This window comes from Rhinolophus sinicus, chromosome 14, assembly GCF_057876585.1.
Source record: "Rhinolophus sinicus isolate RSI-liver-muscle chromosome 14, RSI-T2T, whole genome shotgun sequence".
Classification (NCBI taxonomy): domain Eukaryota; kingdom Metazoa; phylum Chordata; class Mammalia; order Chiroptera; family Rhinolophidae; genus Rhinolophus; species Rhinolophus sinicus.
Genome location: NC_142514.1, coordinates 15,854,250 through 15,880,400, shown reverse-complemented (window position 1 = coordinate 15,880,400; position 26,151 = coordinate 15,854,250). Strand labels below are relative to the sequence as shown.

Genomic DNA, 26,151 nt, shown 5'->3' with positions numbered 1-26,151 from the left:
AGAGAGAAGGCCAGTGTTGTTAAAAGGTAGAATTAGGGGTAGACTTAGATGAAGTAGGCGGGGCTTCTGTAGACCATGTAAGGAGTTTGGATTTTATTGTAGGTATAATGAGAACGTATTTGAAGGTCTTAAGCAGGGAATAACATCTGTTTCATGTTTTCAGAATATTATTCCTACCGTTACATGATAATGGCTTAGAAGGGGTTAAGAGTAGAATCTTTCATAGTAGTTCAGATAGAAGATTGGACTAGAGTAATAGCAGTGGAGATGCAAAAAATAGATTGACTGGGAATTGGGTAGGGGAAATGAAGTAAAGGAAAAAAATCAAGAATGAGTCTTCAGTTTCTAGCTTGAGAGCCTGGGAGGTGGTACTGTTTATTAGATAGGGAATTCTAGAGAAGACTGATTTTGGGAGTGGTAGTACAGTTTTGGACATGTTAAATTTGAAATGTCTTAAGTCTGGGCTCGAAATAAAATCTTAAGCATTCTTAAGGACATAGATAGTATTTAAAAGTAGGAACTAGCTGGTATTACTACCTAGAAAAAAACCATATGGAAAGATGAGGGTACAGGACTAAGACCAGAGGAACACCAATATTTAGCAGTTATTTTCATTCTTGGTAAAAACAGTAACTTTTAAGTTAGATCCAAGGACAATTTTTGGTCGTGATTAGTTGTTGAATGTCACTTCTCTTGGATTTATATTAATAATTTGGTTTTTAAGTTCCTTCGTAGTGTTTTCAGAAATTATAAGGTCATGTTGTATCTCACTATAAAACATTGTAGAATGTCATATGTCAAAATACAGTAGTTGGACCTGTTGTTTATGGCTGTATCTTCATGACCCCTTGAAATGAAAAGGGAACATAAAATACTGTCCCAAACCTCATATCTAATAATGCTGATTTAATTGTCTACTAGGTTATTAGTGATCATTTTGAGGCTTCTTCAGTTATTTTTGTTCTTCAGCAAGTGGATTTAGGTCTGCCTAATCGGTAGATGTGTGGTGGATGCTTTTGGCTTATTTATCTGGCTGTTGGTTTAACAGAGGGTTTGGTGGACGTTATTCTCTATCATCAACCCGATGACAAAAAGAAGAATCGGGGGTTCTGCTTCCTTGAATACGAGGATCACAAGTCAGCAGCACAAGCCAGACGCCGGCTGATGAGTGGAAAAGTAAAAGTATGGGGAAATGTAGTTACAGTTGAATGGGCTGACCCTGTGGAAGAACCAGATCCAGAAGTCATGGCTAAGGTAAATGCAATTGCTTGGGGTGGGGGTGCAGTTATCATTTAAACCTTATACTTAGAATGAAGCTCAACCTTTTTAAGTTTTATAATAAATATAAAATGTTGTAGCACTATTTAGGCAAGGACCTGCTTCAACACTAAATTTAACAGCTTATCTTGGTATCCGGAATTTCCATTAACCATCCTATTTCCTGCAGATTAAATGTAACAGGAACTGAAATGAAATCCTTTGATTAAGTATTTGTATACACACTGAGAGCTTGTTTAGTGCTAGGCATTATGAGGGATACACAAGTTTTTTTTTTTGGTGTTGTTTTTTTTACCACCCCCCCTACTTCCGCCTGCCCCACTCCCACCGTTACCACCCAGTCTGGTTCAAGCCGTTGTTTCTCAGTCTAGTTGTGTAGGACACAGCTCCCTGGCCCATGCTGGTATTATGAGCCTTGAGCTACTCCCGGCTGAGGCAGTCGGTCGCCAGCCTCACAGCAGCTCACAGCAGCTCTTGCTGGCTGCTGGCCGCTCACGTTGGCCACCAGCTGCTCACGACGGCACACGGTAGCCCATGGCAGCGCTCAGCAGCCCACACCAACCTCTGGCAGCCCAGCTCCAGGGAAAACTGTTGGTCACAATCTTAGCTGTAGAGGGTGCAGCTCACTGGCCCGTGTGGGGATGGAACCAGTAACCTCAGTGTTAGGAGCATGGTGCTCCAACCACCTGAGCCACCGGGCTGGCCCAATACATAGGTTTTTAAAAAGGGAATGAGGATGGGGTCTTATTGAGTAAAGAGAGAAGTAAAATTTGGGAGATTATGAATTACAGTCTTCATTGACTAGACTGTGACTGATTACATGTCCATGAATTGTTGTATTTAGATTTATAGCTAATTTTTCTTTTTTTTTTAAATCTTTTTTAATGATGAAGCTCCCTTAGAGTATTGTCCCCATGAAGAAAGGCAAAGGGTTATCATGTTTGCTGTTACATGGTACTGGCAAAGTATGCATGGCAAGTCCTGTAGAGGGACCTCTCTTTCCTCCTGTGCCCTAGACTTGCATTGCCAAGATCTTTGCCTGGTAAATGATGGCACCATGAATCCTGGTTCTTAGGCTTTCCTTTGGATGACCCCTGGGACTGAGGGGGCACAGAGTTGCATCTCTGCTGCTTTAAGTGAGTTTTTGAGTATTTTGGTATATGTCTTTTCGCTTCTCAGGGAGGTGGCAGCTCAATGAATAGCCATAAATTAATAGTTAGATTCTTCTGGACTGCGGAGTCTTTTCCTTAGCTTTTTATTCCAGGTTCTGGGGAGGCAGTTCTCACTTTGGTTAGTTTGGAGGACCGCCCCAGTTTATACTATAGTGTGATAAAGTTTTCATACACAAAAATACCTTTGGGTGAAGCAGAGAACATCCATTGAGAGTAAACCAGAGAGGCGTTCACATGTGCTGCTCAGTATCTATTTCTCACATTCCTTGAATAGATGGGTATCTAGGACAGGGACTAGTAATCTAAATAGCCCTGATCTTTTTACTAGGTTGATTTCAGTTTCACTTGTTTCTTCTAATACAATTGTGACTTTGGGCAAACTTACTGAACTTGGATGTCATCTGTTTTATTGGGGTTGGAAACATACCTTCAGGTCTTTTACAGCTTTGAATCTACCTTATAGAAATTAAGTGTAGCCTAAGTGTTGCTTATCTATAAAAACATTTTAAAAATAGCATTATAAATATATTACACATAGAAGTGGGGAACAAAATCCCCAGAAAATCTAAAGTGTAGCTTCTAATTTGCTTATTGACCATATTTCACATACTCTGGTAACCTTTCACATTGGAATATATCTTAAATCTTTTTATAGGGTTAGAAAACCTCAAGATTTTATTCTAGTAACTGTTCTTCCTGGATCAAAAACAAGTTTCAGAATGTAAAGGAGACCTCTATAAACTTGAACAATAAAGATGGAATCAAGTTGATTGATTAATACTGACTCCTTTATTGTTTTCTAATGGGGAGTTTACCCAGTAGAGTAAAACTTGTGCTGCTATTTCATTCTGTCAGTGTTATAATTTATTGAAGATCTTTTATCAAATTGGGTCAGTTTTATAATCAAATGGAACCTAAGAGCCTAAATGTATCTTTCATAACACAATTTCGACAAGTAATTTTTATGTAGTATGTTATGATTTCATCCCAGAAAAGAAGAAAAGTTCCATGTTAACAAAAGTAAATCACTGGAGGCCTATCTAATGTAGGGTTAGACCTCAATATTGACAGCAGTGCGAAAAATAAAAAATGGGTAGAGGTGGAAAATGTTAAATGTTTTTCACCTGTTGAATTAATTATATTCTCCCCAGTTCTTTTTTATTCATATAGCTCTTAACCTCAGGCAACAATTTATTCAGTGGTATGTTAGGTTTTTTTGTTTGTTTGTTTGAATAGGAAATACATTTCTTTAGCTCAAAAATCAAGACAGAGAAGACTCACTTCAGTTCCTAGCCCCATCTACCATATCCCCCTCGGATCCTATCAGCATCCAGTTTTAGTAGTCTCCAATTTATCCTTTCAGTGTTTCCTTAGGCAAATACACACATTATGAGTATATATCCTTACTTTCCCTACTTTTTACACAAGTGTTTGCTGGTAACTTACTGTATGCACTGATCTATATTTGTTTTATTTACTGTTACCATTCTATTTCATCAGCTCTAAGGAAGGTATACCATTATTACATGTGCCACTAAGAAATTATAAAATGTTGCCATTAAACTATGACACAGCTTGCCTATCACATTGACTGTAAGTTGGATCCCTATTTTGGACATGAAAAAATAACCAAGAATGTATCCTGGCAGTTTCTTCATATGAGCTCTTGGAGCGCTTACTCATTTTTTGTGCCTACTTAATATTCCATTCTGTGGATGCGTTGTGGTATATTCAACCATCTGTACATTGAATTGTTTCTAATCTTTTATTATTATACTGTAATGAATAAGCTTGTCAGTTGATACAAGTGCAGATGTATCTGTAGGATAGCTTCTCAGGGATAGAATTGTGGGACAAAGGGTAAATGGATCTGTTGTTATTAAGATTGCTGTATTCCCCTCTGTAAGATATATGTACCGTTTTACCCTCTACCAGCAAAATACAAGAGGCCTATTTTTCTCATCGTCAATATAGTGTATGGTCAAACTTTTGGATTTTGCCAGTCTGATAACAAATGGTATCTCAGCTGTTAAGATTTTTCTTCTCTTACCATGCATGATTTTAAGTTTTTACTATGTTTAAGGGCCATTTGTGTGTCTTTGTATGAACCATATAATTAAGAATTTTGTCTATTTTTCTATTCAGTTTTTCTGTTGAGTTTTTTTTCTTATTTTCTGGAACTGTTACAAGAGGTTAACTCTGTGGTATATAAATTGTTTGTTTTTTAAAATTTTGCCTATATTTTTTTTTTTTTTGCAATGTAGAAGTCATTTAGTTTTAGTAGTTCAATTCATACATTGTAGATTTATAGTTTATAATTTTAAGTCACGAAGCCTTCCCCAGTGAAGTGTTATATAACATTATTTTCTTCTAATAATGTTTCCCCCTCCCCCTCATCCTTTTGTGGGGTTTTTTTTTGGGGGGGGGTCCTGTTTGGAGTTTATCCTGGTATACAGTGTGAGATACGGATCCAGCTTTTTATCCGGATTAATACTACACTGATTCAATGATTGAAGCATTTTAGTTTATTGTATCTGGTAGGTTTAGTCTCTAAATTTTGTTTTAATCTTTTTCCTAGCTATTCTTGTTTGTTTATTTTTTCATATGAATTTTAGAATTAGCTTATCCAGGTCTGGGGGTTAAAAAAAGAAAAACTTATTTTGGTCGGTGGGGGGCCTTAAGGACCATCTTAAATTTGTAAGTTAGTAATAATTATGTGTTGGTTTCTTGGAGGTCCTATTCACAGTGTCAGGCACATTGATGGTAGGACAGGAGAAGGAACCAGTAACTTACAATCGGCAACTAATGTCAGAATCATTTTGTTGGTAGTTTTTATGCCTTTTATGATAGTACTTAATGTGTTAGAGAAGAAAAGCCTATGTCATGAAAATAGGAAGAAATACTTAAGACCAGCTAAAATTAAGTAGCCAATTTTATGTATTTGTTGTATTAGGTGAAAGTTTTATTTGTGAGAAACTTGGCTACTACAGTGACAGAAGAAATACTGGAAAAGTCATTTTCTGAATTTGGAAAACTTGAAAGAGTGAAGAAGTTGAAAGATTATGCATTTGTTCATTTTGAAGACAGAGGAGCAGCTGTTAAGGTAGAAATTTTGAAATGTTGCTTCTTGATATTTGAATTGTCTTGTTGAAACTTGCTAAATATATAAAGTGAGTTTAAAAACTGAAATAAAATTGGTTTTCAGCTTTGCCGAACTCTGGAACTTTTCTTTTAATAATCTCTGACGTGGTAGTAGTGTAACAGGTAAGACTCCATATTTCAAAGTCTGATTATTACTAACTGGGTTTGTGATCTCAGGCAAGTTTTTTCCCCGTTTTTTATTTTATTTATTTGTTGTTCAGGCCATTTATTTTTAATCTCTGTGTTTTTGTAAGCCTAAACTTTGATAGCAGGATACCCTGGAACATTACAAGGTATATAGTAATTAGCAGCTGTAAATACTAAACAGGTAATGAATGTATTATAACTACTTTGTTTACCTTGGTTTGTGGGCCTATGAAAGAAACTGAGCAGTGTACATGACTTTACATATAGTGCAGCATATTTAATTCACTAGATGTGTTCTGAGGAAATGATTAGTTCTTCATAATTTTGTCTTTAGTGATTTTAGAATTCTAATAGTATTGACTATGTTTCGCCAATTTCAATTGTTGTTAGATATTTCTTGCATATAACCGTTGATTTATTCCTTGATGATATAAATGAAAAGTGTGAAAAAGGTGTTTTCATATGGTGTCTAGAACATAAAACCTGAATACTCTGCTGTTTTCTGTTGATAATGGATCAGCACCATCTTCGATGGGTGAAATTTCCAGGTTTTTCTTCCTCTTGTTCTCTCTCCTTTGGTAGGGAAAAAAACTAATAAAAGCCTTTTTATGTAATTAGGAAGATGGATCCAAAATCCTCAGTTACCCAGGCTTGGTTCTTTTTCTACATGTTCTGTTGATAGAGTGGATCCACCTCTTAGCTGAGCAATTTTTGTTTCCTGCCCAGGGTACTGCTTTTAATGTGCCTTATAGAAGAATCTTTGACTAGTTAGAATTTGTTGGTTTGCTTTTTGATGGTAGCTAATTAATTAGACAATATTGCTTATAAAATGCACAGCTTAGTACAGAATTTAATGTTTGTCTTCTTAAATTGCCAATGATATGAAACAGATAATTAAATTTATACCTTCTAAATATTCCTTTGATTCAATTGGTATTAAATAACTGGTTGTATAAAAACTGATAGGATGGTTTGCCGAAGAAATCTATGCAATTATAAAACTTGTAGCTCAACAACTGGGAATCACATTCTTAGGGATGATGGGGTGAGAGAGTAGGAGCTCCATTCTTTTGTTTACACCAAGACTCACTTAGTTTCTTTAGGTGAAGTAGCCAAAAGCTAAGATGGTAAAGGAGGAAAATTAGTATCCAGAGGAGGACTGACATAATCTTAGTCTAGATACTTATAAATCACCAGATGCTCTTTATGGACAGAGAATTTATGTATGTCCCAAGAGGAAAAAGTTGTATAGGGAAATAGAAAAGCTATGATGAGGAGGTGATACTTTATTACTGAGTTACCTGAACCTTCCAGTGTGGCAGAGGCTGTTAGGAGGAACAACATGAAGGACTAGAGCATAGAATGCTTTTGATTACTGCTTTCCAGGCGAGTATTTGAGACTTCATTAGTTCAGGCCTCTTCTGGACTCTGCTTTGAACTGTTCAGGCAAAGTATGTTTCAGGTTAAGTGTCGTGAGGGAAACCTAGGCTTCTTTGGTCAGCTTCTTGTTGAGTTTCACTGCCAACCTCATTTAGTAACCTCATTTGTGTTTCAAATCCTTAAAATTTTTATAGAAGAACCGTGTAAGACCTACATGTTGAATGCCATGTGTTTATTTAAAAATTTGAATCCTGAAAAGTTTGTGGCATTTTCCCCATATGTGAATTTGCTTCTTTGGTATGACAAAGTTTTGAGGAGTTAGTTACTTGGAACTAAGGAACAGCAGTAGGGAATTCTGGCAGCTCGTTTACATTTTAAAGTATAATAGTAGGGAATCAGTTTTCTCAATATAGTTTAATATAGGAAGGTAAGATTGAGGGAAAGAAGTACTTTCTTGTGTTTTTTTACTTTTCTGCTAGATTCATAGTTTGCAAATTAAAATATTTACATTATTAGTGTTTTAACTGGCACAGATATGTTTATGTAGTTATATTTTAAAGTACTGTTAGTTGTATAATTTATTTTTCTAATTTTATGTAGGCCATGGATGAAATGAATGGCAAAGAAATAGAAGGGGAAGAAATTGAAATAGTCTTAGCCAAGCCACCAGACAAGAAAAGGAAAGAGCGCCAAGCCGCTAGACAGGCCTCCAGAAGCACTGCGTGAGTCTGCGTTTTAGTAAATCGATTTTTGAACAGAGAATAACTTGATGACGGAGATAAGGTTACTAGAACAATCAGGAAGAGTCTTGAAGTAAACTAATTTGTTTTTTCTTTTCTCCCTCCCCTCCATTGTCAGGTATGAAGATTATTACTACCACCCTCCTCCTCGCATGCCACCTCCAATTAGAGGTCGGGGTCGTGGGGGGGGGAGAGGTGGCTATGGCTACCCCCCCGATTACTATGGCTATGAAGATTACTATGATGATTACTATGGTTACGACTATCACGACTATCGTGGAGGCTATGAAGACCCCTACTACGGCTATGATGATGGCTACGCAGTAAGAGGAAGAGGAGGAGGAAGGGGAGGGCGCGGTGCTCCACCACCACCAAGGGGGCGGGGAGCACCTCCTCCAAGAGGTAGAGCTGGCTATTCACAGAGGGGGGCACCTTTGGGACCACCAAGAGGCTCTAGGGGTGGCAGAGGGGGTCCTGCACAACAGCAGAGAGGCCGTGGTTCCCGTGGAGCTCGGGGCAATCGTGGGGGCAATGTAGGAGGCAAGAGAAAGGCAGATGGGTACAACCAACCTGATTCCAAGCGTCGTCAGACCAACAACCAACAGAACTGGGGTTCCCAACCCATCGCTCAGCAGCCGCTTCAACAAGGTGGTGACTATTCTGGTAACTATGGTTACAATAATGACAACCAGGAATTTTATCAGGATACTTATGGGCAACAGTGGAAATAGACAAGTGAGGGCTTGAAAATGATATTGGCAAGAACGATTGGCACTAGATCTACATTCTTCAAAAAAATTGGCTTAACTGTTTCATCTTTAAGTAGCAGTTTGCTGCCATTTGTATTGGGCCGAAGAAATCACTATTGTGTATATACTCAAGTCTTTTTATTTTTTCCTCTTTTCATAAATGCTCTTGGACATTATTGGGCTTGCAGAGTTCCCTTATTCTGGGAGTTACAATGCTTTTATCGTTTCAGGCTTCATTTTAGCTTCAAAACAAGCTCAGCACACTGTTAAATCATGATTTTACAGAACCTTTGGTTTTGGACAGTTTCATTTTTTGGATTTGAGATAGATTACATAGGAGTATGGAGTATGCTGTAAATAAAAATACAAGCTAGTGCTTTGTCTTAGTAGTTTTAAGAAATTAAAGCAAACAAATTTAAGTTTTCTTGTATTGAAAATAACCTATGATTGTATGTTTTGCATTCCTAGAAGTAGGTTAACTGTGTTTTTAAATTGTTATAACTTCACACCTTTTTGAAATCTACCCTACAAAATTTGTTTGGCTCAAACGTCAAAGCCGTGACAATTTGTTCTTTGATGTGATTGTATTTCCAATTTCTTGTTCATGTAAGATTTCAATAAAACTCAAAAATCTATTCAAAACATTACCTATTTCAAATTCAATTGTGTCCTAAAACATTATTTTATTCGTAATCCTTGCAAGGAATTTTGTTTTCAAACTATAACTGCCTATGTGAGTGATCAAATTCATGCAAAATTTCTTGTCTATTCCAGTATGTATTGTGGCTATCAGACTGAGGATTAGTCTAAATTCTAGTATTTATTCCAAATAGCACTTCATTGATTGGTGTTCTCTCATAGTCTCTTCTAATTTTGAAATTTTATCCTTTTTATAAAACAGGTTCAAAGTCTTTTGAACATTCTTGCAGGCATTGAATAATTTGCGTTAAATAAAATGGGGTTAGAGAAGCAGGCTGCAATTTATTTTGACCCACATTCTTTCTATAAAGGATAATTTGTTGTCTGAAAACTTTATTTGCTGGATAAGTGAATGCACATGACAAGAAAAAAAAGTTAATATTGTGGCGTCAATTGCACTGCGGACTAAACTCAGTGTTAGTATACATGATGGGGACTACCACTTTGTTACTGGTTTAGGAATATAATTTTCTATTGCTACATAAATTTGCTTTGAGAAATACATGCCCTATAAGAGAGGCTTAAAAATATCTAGTAGACATAACTTCTGACTTTCTGTTAATACTGCTTATTTTTATTTTTTTACTATCCCTAACGTTTTTGTTGGCCAAGCATCACATCTATTTCCCTCTTTCCTTTAGAAATTCTGATTTATTATAATGACTTTTTTGCTTGAGAATAAGAGGAACAAAAGAATCCAAACTTTACAGTGCAGAAAAGTCTGGATCACTTTCAAATTACCATAAAATTTTCCCTTTCGTTTTGTTCTTAGGTGGGTCTAAATTGTTTTTAAATTATAAAAATAAGCCATTGGGGAATAATTAAAATGGGCACACCTTTATTTTGTGTTTTGTTCCTGTTTGGTGTCTATTATGACAATAGTATTAGATTTCAAAATCATAAGTCACTTAATTTTTTGTGAATTTGGCTAGATCATATTGCGGGTTTCATGGCATCTCTTGATTTCAAGTAAGGAAATATTGCTGATGAAAGTATGTCTATTTCTCTTTAAAAGTGTACTTACTACATAGTACAGTAAGTTAACAGGCATTATTAATATTCCTATTATGTTTTTGTGAACTGATAAAGAAATTATATAGTCTGTTTTAGTTTCAAGTCAACATGGGTATTTTGGTAAAGCTTAGATCAGTTGATTTTCTTACACCCATGTGTACAAGTGAAGACACCAAACATTCCTTAAATGCTGCTTTTAAACTTTGAAAATAAAATTTGAAGCTATAACTGTAAATCTAAATTAGACTTAAATAAAACCCTGATTTTTCTTGGAAAGAAAAGGGTCCACAAATAAAATTTGAATTGTTTGTATTTCTTAAAAGTTTTTTGGTACCACCTACAAAGTTGTCAAGAAAATTAGGACTGGGCATAGAAGTGATTCGCAAAAGGAATTTATTGTGCTCCCCTCCACCCATCCTAAAATACAAGCCTTAGCAAAAACATAAGAACAAAACTTGGGTTCCATGTCAAGGTCCTTTTAATTGCGAATTATATTTTACTCTCACCAACTAAAAAAATATATATATAGAAATGTTCCTCTAATATTGCTTTATAGGTTTTTTTGTGGCTATTTTGTAGAACAGAAAAAACACAGCTTTATAAACATTAAATCTCACTTTAGAGCTTTTCCCTTGTTGATGTCTTGTAAACTATTGCTGTAGCAGCATTCAGAGAAAATAGATTGAGAGTTCAACTTTTCACAGAACTAAATTTAACAATCTAATATATAAACTTGAAAAATGTCAGTTGAGGGAGGTCTTTAGATTTGTATTAGGTGTTTTTTTAAATAGGCACAAATTATGACTTCTGAAAATTTTGATTTTCTGCACTCCTGTCATCTTTTTTGTTCCCCAACCCAATTCATTTGTGTTTATTTATGAGCCTGCTACAGTAATGTGTATGTTGAGAAATAACATACTTTATATTGAGGTAGAACTCTTTGTAGGTACCCACCTGAGATTGACATAAATATGCCCCTTCCCCATAATGGAATGCTAATTTTTATTTGATCACTCATTTATAGCAGTTGCTTAAATGTATGTATTTATATGATGGTGTTTTAATTTTTTAAAAGCAAAAAAGTTCTAATAAGTTGCCAGATTTCTAATAAATTCAAGTTTACCTGATCAATTGATATGGAAATTGAATTACTGTGGTTCTGTAGTTAGTTTTTATTTTTTTAAACAAGAGTTCAGCATAATTATTTTTCAGTTTTTAGTTACTGAGGTTATTCTGCATAAGAAAGCCCATTGCTTTCTGTTAGTAGATAATTTGTCTCATTTGACTTTGAAATCTGACTTAGGGGGTGAACCCTCTTTTTAAAAAGGTCAGCATACATCAAAATAAACTATACATGTATTTTAAATTCCAAAAGTAAAGGGACATAAAATTTCATTCCTAGTGTAAAGCCATATAATATTCTTGAAACTCATTACATCATTTGCCTCCTGCTCATTTGGATAATCATACCTACGTTTTATTAATTGTGTATTATTTGTAAAACCAAACCCTTCCAGTAAATACTTGCTATAAGGCTATTATTTGTCAATTATAAAGGCTTCTAATTACATTAAAATTTGTTGTTCTGATTTTCCAAAGAGAATTTTATTAAACTGAGCTGTCCAGTATTCTTAAAGAAAACCAACTGAAGTATGTGGAAGAAATGTTAATGCCCTTTATTATGCGGGATCTCTTATGTGAGCAGTTATGGAAAAGCCTTATAGAAAGAGTGCACTGGATTTATAAGTGTGTTTATGTTTCTCTAAGAATGAGAGCTTCTGTTAACTTAGTTCTGAGTAAGCTGGTGGTTGGGTGACAGACTAGAGAATCCAGAATGACAAATCCATTAACCAGGCATATTTACTTTTGCATTAGAAATTTGTTGATTAGCTCTTATTTTTGAAATGCAAACACCAAGCTTTAAAAATATTGCATATTTAATATATTGGTCAGTAATTTAAATATAAATATTTAATTTGAAGTAGTTAACTGTTACTCTTTCTAGAAAAGTTTTTTTTTCTTTTAAGATATATATACACATATATATTATATATTTTTTTATTTAGAGGTTACCAGAAGCTCTGGGTTTTTTGTTTTGTTCTGTTTTTTAATCATTTTCAGATGTTATCCAGAAATCTACAAGTGTACTTTTCCTGTTTTAACTCCTTCCTTTTATCACCTGACTATCAGGGAAGCGAGGTTGAGGCTGCCCTGACCTGACATGTCATGATGTCGACTTGCTAGGTGGGGTTCGCTGGGGACGATAACCAGTGGAATTGTTGGTAAGAACTTTATTTTTTCCTATTTTTTTTTTTAAATCAGTAGTGGGGCATTAAGTATGGTAGAATGCCCAAATCCTTTAAGTGGGCATTTATGTCAGCCTTGTAGAAAGATAAGATTTTAATTTAAATAATTCTTTTCTTAACAGGAACATATAATAAGTACTTCATACTCTTTATGCTCAAATTGGTAGATTAGCAGGAAAGGCCTGCAAGTATGAAGTAATGAAATACTCAGGGTATATTTTAAGCAATGAAGATAGACACTTTATTAGACAGACTCTAAATAGTCTTTTGGAGAGAAAATAAATTTGCTTTATTTTACTGTGATTTCAGTCCCTTTAATATCTTCATTATATTTATTTACATCATTATATTTACATTTTTATTGGGTATGTTAGCATGTAATGCATCTTAAGAGATGTTTATTGCACACTAGTATTTGTAAAAATAGGAAGGTGGTGATAGAATGGAGGGTTTTAAGGCTACGAGGAACTATATTTTTAAATCCTCCAAAAGAAATCCTAGCATTGTAAAATGAAACTTAAAAGTATTAGCAATTTGAAAAACAATAGTTGACTAAAGAACATTTGATAATGACTTTGGGTCACGAGGAAAATACATAGCTGAAATATTAGGACCTTGAACATAGCAGAAACACAAATTAATTAACAACTTGTGTTTTGTCTGAAGCCCAGGACAGCTGATAGGATTAGTAGATATGGTAGAATTAAGAGCCAATTTTTAGACGATTGCTAAAGATTAAAATCTTTTGTACTCAGTAGGGGATTCCATGATGGTAAAATATAAATTGAGGAAATTAATAACTATGTATTTCTGACTGTACCACGTAAAAATATAACAGAAGCACTGATGATTAAAATTACGGATTTTCATGCCTGGAGAACGACCTCAGTATTATGCCTCACTGGTTGAGTGTATCTGTCTAGGAAGAATCTCCTAGGTGTTAAATGTGTGCTAGTTGATGTCATGAATATAAACCCTGATCTGTAAACTTGCTGTAGACGAGCTACACATCACTGCAGTGGAATTATACTTTAAGAATTTCAGTGATTGCATCATTGTGTTAAGGTGCTTGTTTCTCTTCGGACACAGTTTGTGCATGTATCAGTGATAGAAAAGATCAGGATATAGAACTTTAAATATTACATTTAATAATGTGCTCTTTGCGAAGTTTTACAGTAAGCAATAGGAACACTCAAGTAGTTCTGAGCAGTTCGTATAAGTTAAGGAAAACACAGTGCAAATTCATTGCTTTTATACATTAATAACAAACTATATTTCATGGGACCAGAAAAGAAGCAGGCATTGTGGGGGGAAACTTAACATTCCTCAAATATAAATAAGGGCTTTCAATTTATGTAGTAACTTTGTTAGGATCCCAGGAACATTTCTTATCTTGATTTCTCATTTATGATGGTTAGACAAAAGGGATTTCTGTAGCCTGTCAATAACATAGGTAGAATTGTACTCCTATTATGTCTAGCATTGTGTTACAAGGCTGTTTCTATAATTGAGCTGAAAGCTCCTGTAAATATTACATTGCCGATATGCGTATAGTAACATGAGAATATTAAAATAGAAACATTTGCAAGACAATTTAATCAGCAGTTTAATAAAAATCATGCTTTTGGTACGTTGTTCAGGTACCATTACTGTATTGGAATATTTGTACAATGTTAAATATTTTTAATAAAATTTAACATGTTCAAAATGTTGTGTTGGTGATTTTGGGTGGGGTGTGATGGGTTCAATTGTGCAAAACAGATTCAGTAGTTCTGTATTTGAGACTTTTGTAGTCAAATGGAGTTCCTGTCGTCAAATTTCATACTAGATTGGGCACCTGTTCAAGGGAAGGTCTAATAGTAAAGGAGTAAGATAGTAAAAATACACAAGGATTGAAATTGAGGGGGTTTATTAAAGTATCAGGAAGTAGCTTTACTAGGGTTTAGAGCTCGTCTACAGGTATCAGATAGGAGTGTTGGCTCTGGCAAAACAGGCTGCCGATAATTTTCTGATGAAATTGTGGCATGTCTACATTAGAAATGATCCTAGAAAACAGGTGGGCAAAAGGAAACACTTGTATGATACTTTCAGTAAGCATTTTATTCCCCCAGTGTCCTTAACCAATTGACATGACATGCCAGCAAGTGAAGGAAAAGTGGTGAGGGAATATTTGAGGAAGGCTGTGTTTACTTTAGATGCATCATCTGGAAATATATCCAATGTTCAAGAAGCACCATATAGAGAGCCCCCTCTTTGTTTCTGAATGTAAACTTTTCTTTTGTTGAAAGTAAACTTTTTAAAGGTTCCTCGTTTAATACTGATCCCATTCTCTTGAAGACATTCCTAATGTAGTAGTTTTTCTTTTGACCTCTTTTCCTTGGAGTATTAGTTCCTGTAGTCAAAAAGATCGAAGTCCTGCAACTCAGAAGGGAAATTTACTTGAAGTAATGTGCTCATTCCTCTGCAGACTGTACCATTAATAACAAAGATGGAGGAAAGTGAGGGACCGCTAATCTGTAAACAAATTGAGAAAGAAACTATTCAGAAGGAATAATAACGTGTTCTGTGTTTTCTCCTTTGAATGAAGACTTAAATGTGAGATATGGGCAAGAAAAAGTGATTACACTATTGTTTTAAGATAAGAAAGAGTAGACAAAATACGTACCTAGGCCAGTATTTTCCAGAAAGTGTTTATTGTTTTTGTTTTCCTATTCTCCCCAAATCAAAGGTCACTCATTGAAATAGGAAGAAATGTTCTAACAGCAAAAGTATCTAAATTTGGGCACCTTTAGGTGTTGGCAGAGCTGGAGGTAGGGTGGGACAAAGTGGGGGTGGGACAACTCAGTGATTTGTAGTGTATTTTTTCAAAAAATAAAGAGAGGTTGCTTTTGACAGTCATTTTAAACTTAGACTCTATTGGTATCTTTTTGCTCTACCTAAAGCCCTGAATTTATTTATTGTTTTTAGAAATAACAAAATTTTATTAGGTATTTTCCTGTGGGGTGTATTATATTCACAAGTGGGAATATTTTTTGCCTATAGCCATGAGAAAAATTACATTTCTATTAGACTTGAAATTTGTGACAAAATCACAACCATGTATAGACATTTCCTCCAAAAACTAATAAGCAGGAGTAGTGTTTCATTCATCTATTTACTTAAATTTCCCAAAGGGTGATTTTTAGGCCTAGCCATCCATATAAGAGATCAGGAGGTTAAATTAGTCATAAAATTATACATCTTGTTCATGCCTTTTAAAATAAAGTGAGATTTGGTCACTTTAAAATTATTTTCCATGGGTAAAAGCGAAATCAGTATTGTCAAGTATAGTAACGGGCAAAAACAGAGCTCAGCATCGGGTTTCAAATACATATACATAAAGGGGAAAATAGTTTCTTAAATGTAAAATATTATGCATTATTGAAGATGTCATATATATTGAGCACTTTTCAATAGAATTTGGAGACACATTCCTATACAGGTGTTCTTGGAATTAATCTCATGTATCAGGAACCCTTTAACTGGAAATTTCAGTTGCCTAGGTTTTTAAATAGATTAAGCAAAAGTTAACAATTTAAAAGGCTATTACTGTTTTATCAGTTAAATCACTATTTTGAAAATTCTATCTCATATCGATCAAAGTACTATCAAAACAAATTGTTTTCATTTGAACCTATTGATTATAATGGTGTTTATATGCTTTGCTATTCAAGTACCTGAATTGGTTTGGTCAGAAGAGTATACCTCTGGCACGTTATGGTATAACTAAATATTTTTGGTTAGATATGGTACATGTTTACTATTGGCTTGTCATACTGAAACTTTTCATGCTCCTATTGATAAGTAGAACCTTACTAGATTAATTATATTTAAACATAAGCCATATTGAGTTGGTGTGGAAAGCAATTTGGTTTATTTAAATAACCGACAATAAATACTGTTACTGAACTTTTTAAATCATAAAGAGTAATGTAGGTATGTTTGTTAGTTGTAATGTCATTTCTATTTGACTTTTCAAAATTTACAGGAAAAAATAAATGAGACTATTTGTTGCATTTATCAAAATAATTTTCAAGTAACTTCTGGTGATTATTTTAATTTCCTACTTAAACTGTTTAGGTCATACTTCATCATTCAACAGTTTCTGACACTTGAATCTGGGTGGGAATCCCTGGGGATTCTGTTAAAATTCAGATTCTAATTCAGTAGATTTGAGATGGGGCAAGAGTCTGCATTTCTAACAAGCTCTTAGCTGATGCCTGTGTCCCTGGCTACACTTGGAGTAGCAAGGTCATAGACTGATATATCTCACATTTTGGGAGAATTTTAGAGAGTAGACCTTAGTAGGGAAGATACCAACAAAAGATGTTTGCAGTAGTTTGCAGGATCTAGGTGATCTAGTTGGAGATTATAAAAACTTTGGTAAAGGCCACCACAATAGTCTTGAGGATCCTAAGGAAAGGTTAGGACAATGGTCTTCAAGAAAATGAAATGAATTTAGAAAAACAGGCTTTAATAGTTTTAAGGAATTGGTGGAAAATAACAATAGGAAGGAAAACACAAAAGATCAGGTCGCTGAGGAAATGTCCATGGCATGTTTATTTAGGAATTACATCAGAAAACAAGTTACAAGAGTCATAGAAGGTGAAATAAAAATAACTTCTGAGAGCTCCAAAGGGAAGTTTAATAGGTTACTAAAAATACCTCCGTGGTTTTTTTTTAAATCTCTAACTGCAAAAAAAAAAAAAGAAAGAAAAAGTTAACACTTATTAATTAGATCAAAGTAAATCTAGGATGGTGAAAAGCTAAAGCAGATTAAGGAAGAAAATCATTAAAGATGACAATTTATATGGATTAATATCAAAAGATGGGAAACCTTTCAAAGAATAGAAATGTATCCACTTTTATATAAACGGGGTAGAAAGTAGTCCCTGATAACTGATCAAGTATCTGATTTTCAATGCTAAAAGTTTAAAGCTCTTTAAGTTATGCCTGAAATAAAGCCAACCTAATTTGAATTTAAAGTAAAATAATTTTTTCCTAAAGTGGATTGCTAAAGTGTTTGTGTGTGTGTGTGTGTATAGTTCAGTTGTCATTTGTTTTTTTTTCCATCATTCATTTATAAAAATTGAGGTCTGTATACCATTGAATTAAAGAAAGCCTTTTTTTTTTTTTTTTTACCTTAGGTAAGCTTATGCTTGTGCCACTTTCCAAATGACTTAAAAACTAAAAATTTCACTTCCACATACTTTATTGACTAAACATATTAGTGTTTAAGTATTTTTAAAGTGTTGGTATATCAAACCATCCTTCTCATTTAATATTTGATTTCAGCCCTTCTATATGTTTCTAGGGCATGGTGGAAGAGTTTGTTAGAGGGCTTCACTTTTCACTTATCAGACCTGAGAGAAAGAGAGGGAGGGAGGTTTTGAGCGGGAGAGGAAAAGATGATAGGCAGACAGACAGATAGACAGATAGATGCAGAATTACACATAAAGAAGTATGCTCAGCTCTAAAACTGGTGATGTGGAGAACCTACTTTCCTTATGCACTCTTACAGAAAATGTTATCTTCCCTGAAATAGAAAGAAAGGTTGTCTTAAGACATTTGAAAAAATAAAATAAAATAATGCTTTAGATTATTTAGGATATTTTCTGCCCTTCTATTTCATGAAAATCAGAGCCATATAGAAAACAGTATATAGGTTAACAGACATCACTATTTTTGTTAAAAGCCTATTCATAAGGACTATAGTATCTTGCTTCCAGAATTCTGTGTAATTTGGTCCACTGGTTAAAGTAAAGGGTATTTCAGAATATGATCAGGGATTCTCAGTACTCACCAGTCATGAATTTTTTGTTTTTCCCACCAGTCCTGAATTTAAGGTCACTGTGACAGTAACGTGACACTGCATTAGGCAGGAGCTGAAGGCTTATTTACCATTACTAAGCTTTTAAGTCATTTGAGTTTATAACTGATCAGTTGATCTGGCTATAAGAAAACCAGTTCTCCTTAACAAAATTTTCACAAGATTGGTTTTGTTTGGTGTAGACCAAATGTCTGCCAGAGGGAGATTATTAATGGTGTGAAATATATTAGTAAAAGATTGGCCAGTGTTTTTCGAAAAAGTCATTATCATTCCTCTTTTAAAAATAACATTTGTGTGACAGGTTTACTGTTTATATTTTCATCTGGAAAATGGGTCAAAGCAATGATAAGTTCTTATGACAGTTGCTAGTTTATTTCTCTGTAGTGTGAGCTTTCAGTATGATAGTACCCATTCTGGGTACCAAAAATTCCCATCCTGGATTTTGTCTTTGAAAAGTATTATAAAGGTAATTAACTTTTTCCTTTTAGAAAGAACAGTAACATCTCAACCAACCTATCAATGCTTAGGAAGGGATACCATTAAATTGATCTTGTACATCATCAACCAAATTTAGATGTAATCAGCTAAAAAAATTCAACTATTTATTAAAAAGGTTAAGAGTAGTCAACATCTAACATTGATAATTGATAAGCCATCCATTAATTTTATAGCAATGGGATGATTTATGTTTCAGGAGTTAGGAATACAAAATTAGTAAATAATGATCGTTATACTCCAAGAATTTGGAGAAGATTCCAGAAGGCAATGATATAAATAATAGTGATAATCATCAAAACCAATCTTCTAGAAACATTGGAAGTTTGAAAGGTGTTCTGGCTCCTAATAAAATACTCAGTTTATAATTGGAATACATAAATAATATATATGATTTAGATTACTCCTAGAGAGCAGAAGAATTTATAAAATGTGTGTCATGATTTTTTTTCTAACTAAAATTAAGCTTAGTGTCCACTGGATTTGATCAGAATAACTTGATCTTAATTTTCACCTGTACAGTTCAAATTTTAATTAAAGAAAATAAAAAGATTGACTATGAATCTGAAACAACAAATGTGAAGGTAGGTTTCTTTATATTTTTATCTTTTCCCATTACTGAAAACCTTAGGCCTTTATGCGAGAAATCCCTAGTTGAGGTTGGATTAATGAGCAGTTGTTTGAAACATTTCTTCCCTCCCTGAAGAAAAACAGACGTACAGATGTTGCTTCATTCAGATGGAATAGTTAATAACTTTTTCCTCCATTCCATGTAACTCATAAGATTCTTTATGAGGTCAAGTGGTTTCATATTCCATTATGTCTTGCAAAACTGGTTAGTGTGTCTGATAATACATTTTTTTTGTCATCAGTATTATAGGAAATTATTTGATACAGAATGACTGCTGGGGTGATTTAGAAAAGGTAGATGATAATAGCTCTTTTTTGAAAAAAAATTACATGTCTCATCAGAATACATGTTTTAACCCAGTGGCTTTCTACCCTTTTCACGTCTCTCTATTTTTCATCCATGAACATTTTCTGTTTTAAAATGTTTTAAGGCCTGTAACTGACTACTGGAACTTTCAGTCAGCAAGAGAAACTGAGGTTAACACATTGAGCTGGTTATAATTTTAGCCAAAACCAAATTTGACAGAAGTGCTAATACTGAATATTTCCAATGGGATGCCAATGTCTTGTTATTTAAATTTATTTACAGCCTCTGAAAAGTAAGTATAAATGTGGAAACCAAAACACAAATACTCAGCTCAGGTGGGGCCAAGGACTAGTTTAAGAATTATTTTGTGTTGTGATAGTACGATCACTGATAGCCTTTGAAAAGCTCAGAAAAATCCCTTTGTATATAAATGCTCTGTGTAGCCTCCATTAATTGAACAATGCCCTTCTTAAACCTGTTTACAGTTTTTCAAACTACTCTTTTGTCCTTGCGACTTTTGCCACAAGTTTCTAAACATCTTATGATTTGAGATTTCCTTTTACCAGTTTAAAAACATCTAGTTAGAGTGTTTCAGGATTTGCTTTAAATTAGTTCTAATAAAATGGAGCCAGGCTGTGGTATTTTATCTGCAACCATTATAATTTTACATGGAATTCAATTGTATCGTCTTAACTTTCTTTCCATATTGGAGTTCTTACTTAACTCTTTGAAGGTAAAAGCCACTTCACTTTTTGTTTGTTTATTTATATAAAGTGTGTTTTTCCAGGACCCATCAGTTCCAAGTCAAGTAGTTGTTTCAATCTAGTGGATGGCACAGCTCACAGTGGCCCATGTGGGGATCGAACTGGCAACCTTGTTGTTAAGAGCATCGGGCTCTAACCAACTGAACTCACCGGCTGCCCCCAAAGCCACTTTATTTTTGTGCACACTTCTTAGTTGCTGTTTTATATCTTTCCCGGCTTTGTTTCATATCTTTGAAGTGGCTACTGGAAGGTCATGAAGTATGCTGGGAGTGTACATAACCATGGCTTTGTGTAGTGTTGATTTCTTTTTTGACACCTTTCCCATTACACTTAATTATTTGTTTATGTTTTAGAAGGGGGCATTGCTGTTTCCATTTCACTTCATTACTCACATGAGTTACCTAGGCTAGGGTCGTAGCATAACGATAGAACAGAACCAGAACTTCTGATTGGTTTCTACTCACCTTGATTCCTGGAGATGGAAACCTATAGTATGCGTAAGCAGACTTGAGTGGCATCTTCATTGTCTGTTAACATTGGAAAAATGTTCTCTCATAGTAACAGCACGCGCATGCGCGCACACACAGAGATGGTGAATAAACAGTTGAGCATTATCAGAACTGGAACTTAATGGCCTGGAAGGTATTAATCAAAGTCAGGCTGGCTCTAGATACACTCAGCACCAAATAGGCATCTGAAAAACCAAGGTGTCCTCGGTTGCTTTGGGGTGCTACCTACCTGTCTTCTGCCTAGGAGATTCTTAATTACAGAGCAATTATAATCACTGTTTAGTCAAAGCCAATGTGCTAATGGCAGCAGTGGTCTTCCGGCCATTTGGGTTCCCTTTTTCCTCCAACTTACTATTTTTGATCTTTTTGTTATTTTGACACAGTTGCATAAACCTTCAAAATTTCTAGCTTTCTTGGCTCTGACCCACAATTCTGTGTATTTCCTTGTCCCCTGTAATGCCCCCTTGCGGTGTATTTTATCCCTCTTTAGGGACTTAAACCACTGTTAGGGCTACTGGATTTTATATCCTTCCACGTCATATCTCTAACTCCAGTCTTTTGCACTGTAATCTCAGGCGTACCTCCAGATCACATGAAACTTGATAATGTTGAAAGCCAGTTACTAGCAAGTGTTCATTTAACACTTACAGTGAGTATGCATATTCCTGGCACTGCTGGCAGTAAGGATACAAGGGGGGAAATCTGGCAAAGGGAACAAAACCATATAGCTGTGAAAGAAATACGTGTTTTGGGAGCACCTCTTGATCCTAAGCTTGCATTCTTAATATGTTGGGTTGATAAGTGATACTGATTCTTCTACCATGTCTTCCCCCTAATTTCTCTAGTCATTAATCTATCCTCCGGTGGCAGTTCTTAATCTTATAGGAGAATGACTGGAAATGTCAGACCAGCCGTAGGAACTAACAGCTCTACTTTAGTACTTCAGTTGATTTCAAAACTTGTATACTTCCCTGGCATCTTTTCTTTCAAATCTTTTTTTTTAATTATTTTTTTCTTTCAAATCTTTTATTCCTTTCCCAACCTGACTGATTTTATTTAAACCTTTATTGTTAGCCTTAGGAAAGTTACACTGCCTTTGTCCATCTTGCTTTAACCCATTACTTCCTAGCAATTACTTTGCAAGATTATTCCATTTTCCTAAGAGACAGGGATTAGAATGTTACATCATTCATGAAATAATAGGAATATATGGCTGAGCTATTCAAATTGCCATATGCAAAATGATTTCTAGACTTCAACCAGTGGCCCACTTCAGGGAGCATTTGGAATCACTTTTAAGTGGTAGTTGGCCAAAAAATTGTACTGAACCTCACTATCTAGATGCGAAGGCTAACAAAGTCTAAGTAAACGAGGAAGAGTCAGAATCAGTCATTTGAATTAGAGTTTGTAGTCAGGTTTTTGAGGCTCAGTCTAGTGAGTCAAAGGGAACTTGAGAAGATTCTCTGCTTCTGACTTAGAGAGCATTCTAGGTTCACAATGGTCAAAATCCCATTTTGTGAAAGTACGCAGACCAAACAGTAGAAAAACAGCCTAGTTGCACTGTCCTGGCCTAAAAATTGCACAGGCGAATACATGCTGTTGTGTTTTCTGAAAGCAAAGGCACTAGAATGTTTTTGCAGTTTATGTCCATATTGCTGTATAGATATGTCCATATTCATACTATGGATGAAATTGTTGAAAGATTTCTTTAATCATAGTGGTAAACTCCCTTAGACAAAGTCTGTTAGCCTTGCCTTCGCATGACTTCTGGGCTCTAGCTGTCTCTTCCAGGGGAAGTACAAAAGAAAAGCGTCTAGATTATTTTGACCTTTGACTTGATCCAACTCCCCCTCACATTAGTCACATTAATTACGGAACAGCTCTCATTGAGTTTCTACTGTGTGCCAGGCACATGAAGCTACGTGCTTTGTGTTAGCTTTAGTATTTACAATAACTTCGGAGTTAGGTAAGTAGTATCCCTATTTTACCAATGGAAAAACAGATTCTGAAAGGTTGGGTGACAGGCAGGGTTGTAATTTGTGATGAAACAAGTATTAGAACTAATTAGAACACTTTTCTGTTTTTTATCTTTTAAAATACATATTTAGATTTTCTGAGCTGGAGAAAGCAGTTTCTTAGGTTAATCTTATTGTGGGGAGTTTTGAATTACAAGCTAAAAAGAACAGAAAGTTTATTTTAGACCATGAGGTTTAACTTTGTAAAATTTAAACTATTGTATGCTGTTGCCCTGCCCTTAGCATCGTAGAATGTTTTCCACATTTTGTAATTGATACATGTTTTATATATACAAAAGCCTTAGTTTTCTGGAAGAAACAGATAAAAGAAGTTAAGTTGGTTTTATGCTTGTAAGTATTAATCTAGTCACTTTGATTATCCCCACAGCAAATTTGATTCAGTTCACCCACCATTTACCATGCTGATGTACTATTTATGTATATGTATATGGGCATACTGCCTTCCATTTCCTTCTAATATCAATAGTAGTAATTAATGCCAGACAAGAAGAGAAGCGCTACCTTATATTTGGGTCAGTTACTTCTATGGAAAGACAGCATTTTAAAGAATTTACCCGAAGCTGTTCTGAAAGTTAAGTATCAGTAGATACAGTATCGTAGTCTGGACTCAAATTTCAGCCATTCATTGTGCCTGTCAGGGAGATCCCTGCTTTTTGCCCTTGGGAAAATAAAAGTTATAGCTGATGAGAAAATAATTTAACTGAATATGTGCTCTGTGTTTAATGCTAATAGCTAGCATTTGTTAAGTGCTTACTATCTGTCGAATGCTGTTTAAAGTGCTTGACAGGTGTTCTTTAATCTTCACATTGTCACTGTACAGATAAATACACTGCGATGCAGGAACGTTTTATAGTTGAGTCATGATTCAAATACTAAATAACTGGTCTCTTCAAAAACAGAGCCCCAGATTATTGTACAGAAAGGGTTTTTATTTTAATTTTGGTGCTGTCTCTGTCCCTCTCCTCCCCTCAACTTCCTTCCCTTACCCCATGTTCTGTGTTGGATTTTTCAACCTATATTTATTTCCTTTTTTTTGTTTAGCAGAAAACGAGATTTATTCATAAGTTTAGAAATTTTATAAAAGACATCAAAATAATTACACTTCATTGACCTATGTCTTGTCTTAAAATTTTTCATTTTAAATTATGTTATTTAGGGGGAGGGCTATTAAAGTGTTCTGTCTGTCCGTTTATGATACATTTTAGATCTTCCACATTTCTTTGTGAATATTTATCAGGAGATGGTGTAGAGGTTGGGTAAGTAATACAGTTTGATTTTGTATGTCTCAAGGGTTTCTCATTCAGTCATATATTTTGAGTTTTTTTGTTTTATTCTGTTTGTTTTATTCTGGCCTTTTTTTCCTGGTGATTCTATTTGCAGTGTTAACTGAAAATACTGTGCTAATGCTAATTTTGATCTTTTTTTTTTTCACTAGCATGTATTGGAGCACTCAGACTTGAAGAAGGACATAGGTAAAAAATATAATATGGAACATTTTCTAACATTAGGGTTATGAAATCTCCTTTAGTTGCATACTTGCCATATTCAATCTGAAAATTATTTACAAAACAGGTTAAGTGGTATAGGTTTTGCCAAAGTGATTATGAAAATTTCAATTCTCTTTAGTTTTATAAACAGTATCCTCTTAATCCCTAGAGCCGAAAAAGGTGGTCTCATGTTCCATTAGGAAATACTTAGGATTTTAGAGTATTTCCCCTCTGTGAAATTTTATATGAGACGAATTACTTAATTGTAAAGTGAATAGCAAATATTAATTTAAAACATTTTAATAGCAAATATTAATTTAAAACATTTTAATCAGAATCAGGCGTTACTGCTGCTTTGTCCCAAATGCTTTCTTACCCTCATTCGATATAAACCTCACGTCATGTCAGTGACATCTGAGCGAAGTGTGCCAAGTTGAATCCTGCATGTCCTTGTAAGTTCTTTCCTATGACTAGAAGTTGTAGAAGGCCAAAACACCTTGGAAGTGATGTATTCCTTTATCTGCTTCCTAGGTTTGCTTTAAAACATTTTAATATAGAAGCAAGATACGCCACACATTTACAAATTTTAAAAGTTAATTTAGTGACACCAAAAATGTTAACATGTTAATTTTTCTATTAAACGGATTGAAAACTAAGTATCTGCAATGTTTTTTACTTAGACTTAAAGTTTGCTTAAATTCCATTTACTTGGAGTAGAACTTCGCAGTGGACACAAGTTTCTGCAGCTGCATAATGTATATTCTCTTTTCCTACTTCGCTTTGATAGACCTTTAAGAACAAGGCTGTGATGGCAATCTAGAAAAGATTTAGAAAAGAATATGTTAAAAAAACACACTCCACATTTTATGTCTCATTTAAAGTAAACTAATTTAGCAAGATGAAATTAGGAATTCACCCAGGGCATCAGGTAGAATTTACTTTAGGGAAAAAAAAAGTACTAGTGGAGGGAAGGAGAAGGTGCTGGTTGAGAGCAACCGTAAATGAAGATAAGGCTGCTGTGAAATTGTTGTCAGTAGGAAATTTCATTTGTATATACAATTATGTTTATTCAAGTGGATTTTGAGGAATTGACTTACTTCATAAAGCAAGGAGAAATAGGTGTGGCTATTGACATTTGGAAATATGTCCATTTATTTTTAAAAGTGACATGCCAGGTCACATAACAATCACTGGCAAAATTAATTCAAATCTAGATTTTTCTAATTTTTCTTCTTTGCTTTAGCATTTTTAAAAAAGTTACCTGAAGGTCAATTTAGATTGGAAAATAAGGACTTGATTAATGGAGCTCTGTATGATGTTATTAGAGTGCCCACGTTAGTATTTTCATGAAAGACTGTGAGAGTACAATAACTCATTTGCCAGTGATTAAAAGATAGTGATACATTTGGCATTTCTTTTTCTTTGAAG

At 34.6% G+C, this 26,151-nt stretch overlaps 1 protein-coding gene across 6 annotated transcripts in view; it reads left to right on the top strand.

Moving 5' to 3' along the window:
- HNRNPR (heterogeneous nuclear ribonucleoprotein R) overlaps nt 1–9,254 on the top strand; it is a 31,500-nt gene extending 22,246 nt beyond the window's left edge. For all 6 annotated transcript variants that reach the window (XM_088790481.1, XM_088790482.1, XM_088790480.1 and 3 more), the window contains 4 exons: nt 1,049–1,254; nt 5,404–5,553; nt 7,719–7,840; nt 7,977–9,254. In XM_088790481.1, coding sequence (XP_088646607.1) covers nt 1,049–1,254; nt 5,404–5,553; nt 7,719–7,840; nt 7,977–8,589 — 1,091 coding nt within the window. In that variant the 3' untranslated portion in view covers nt 8,590–9,254. The remainder of the gene's footprint in view (nt 1–1,048; nt 1,255–5,403; nt 5,554–7,718; nt 7,841–7,976) is intronic.
- The last annotated feature ends 16,897 nt before the right edge of the window (nt 9,255–26,151 follow it).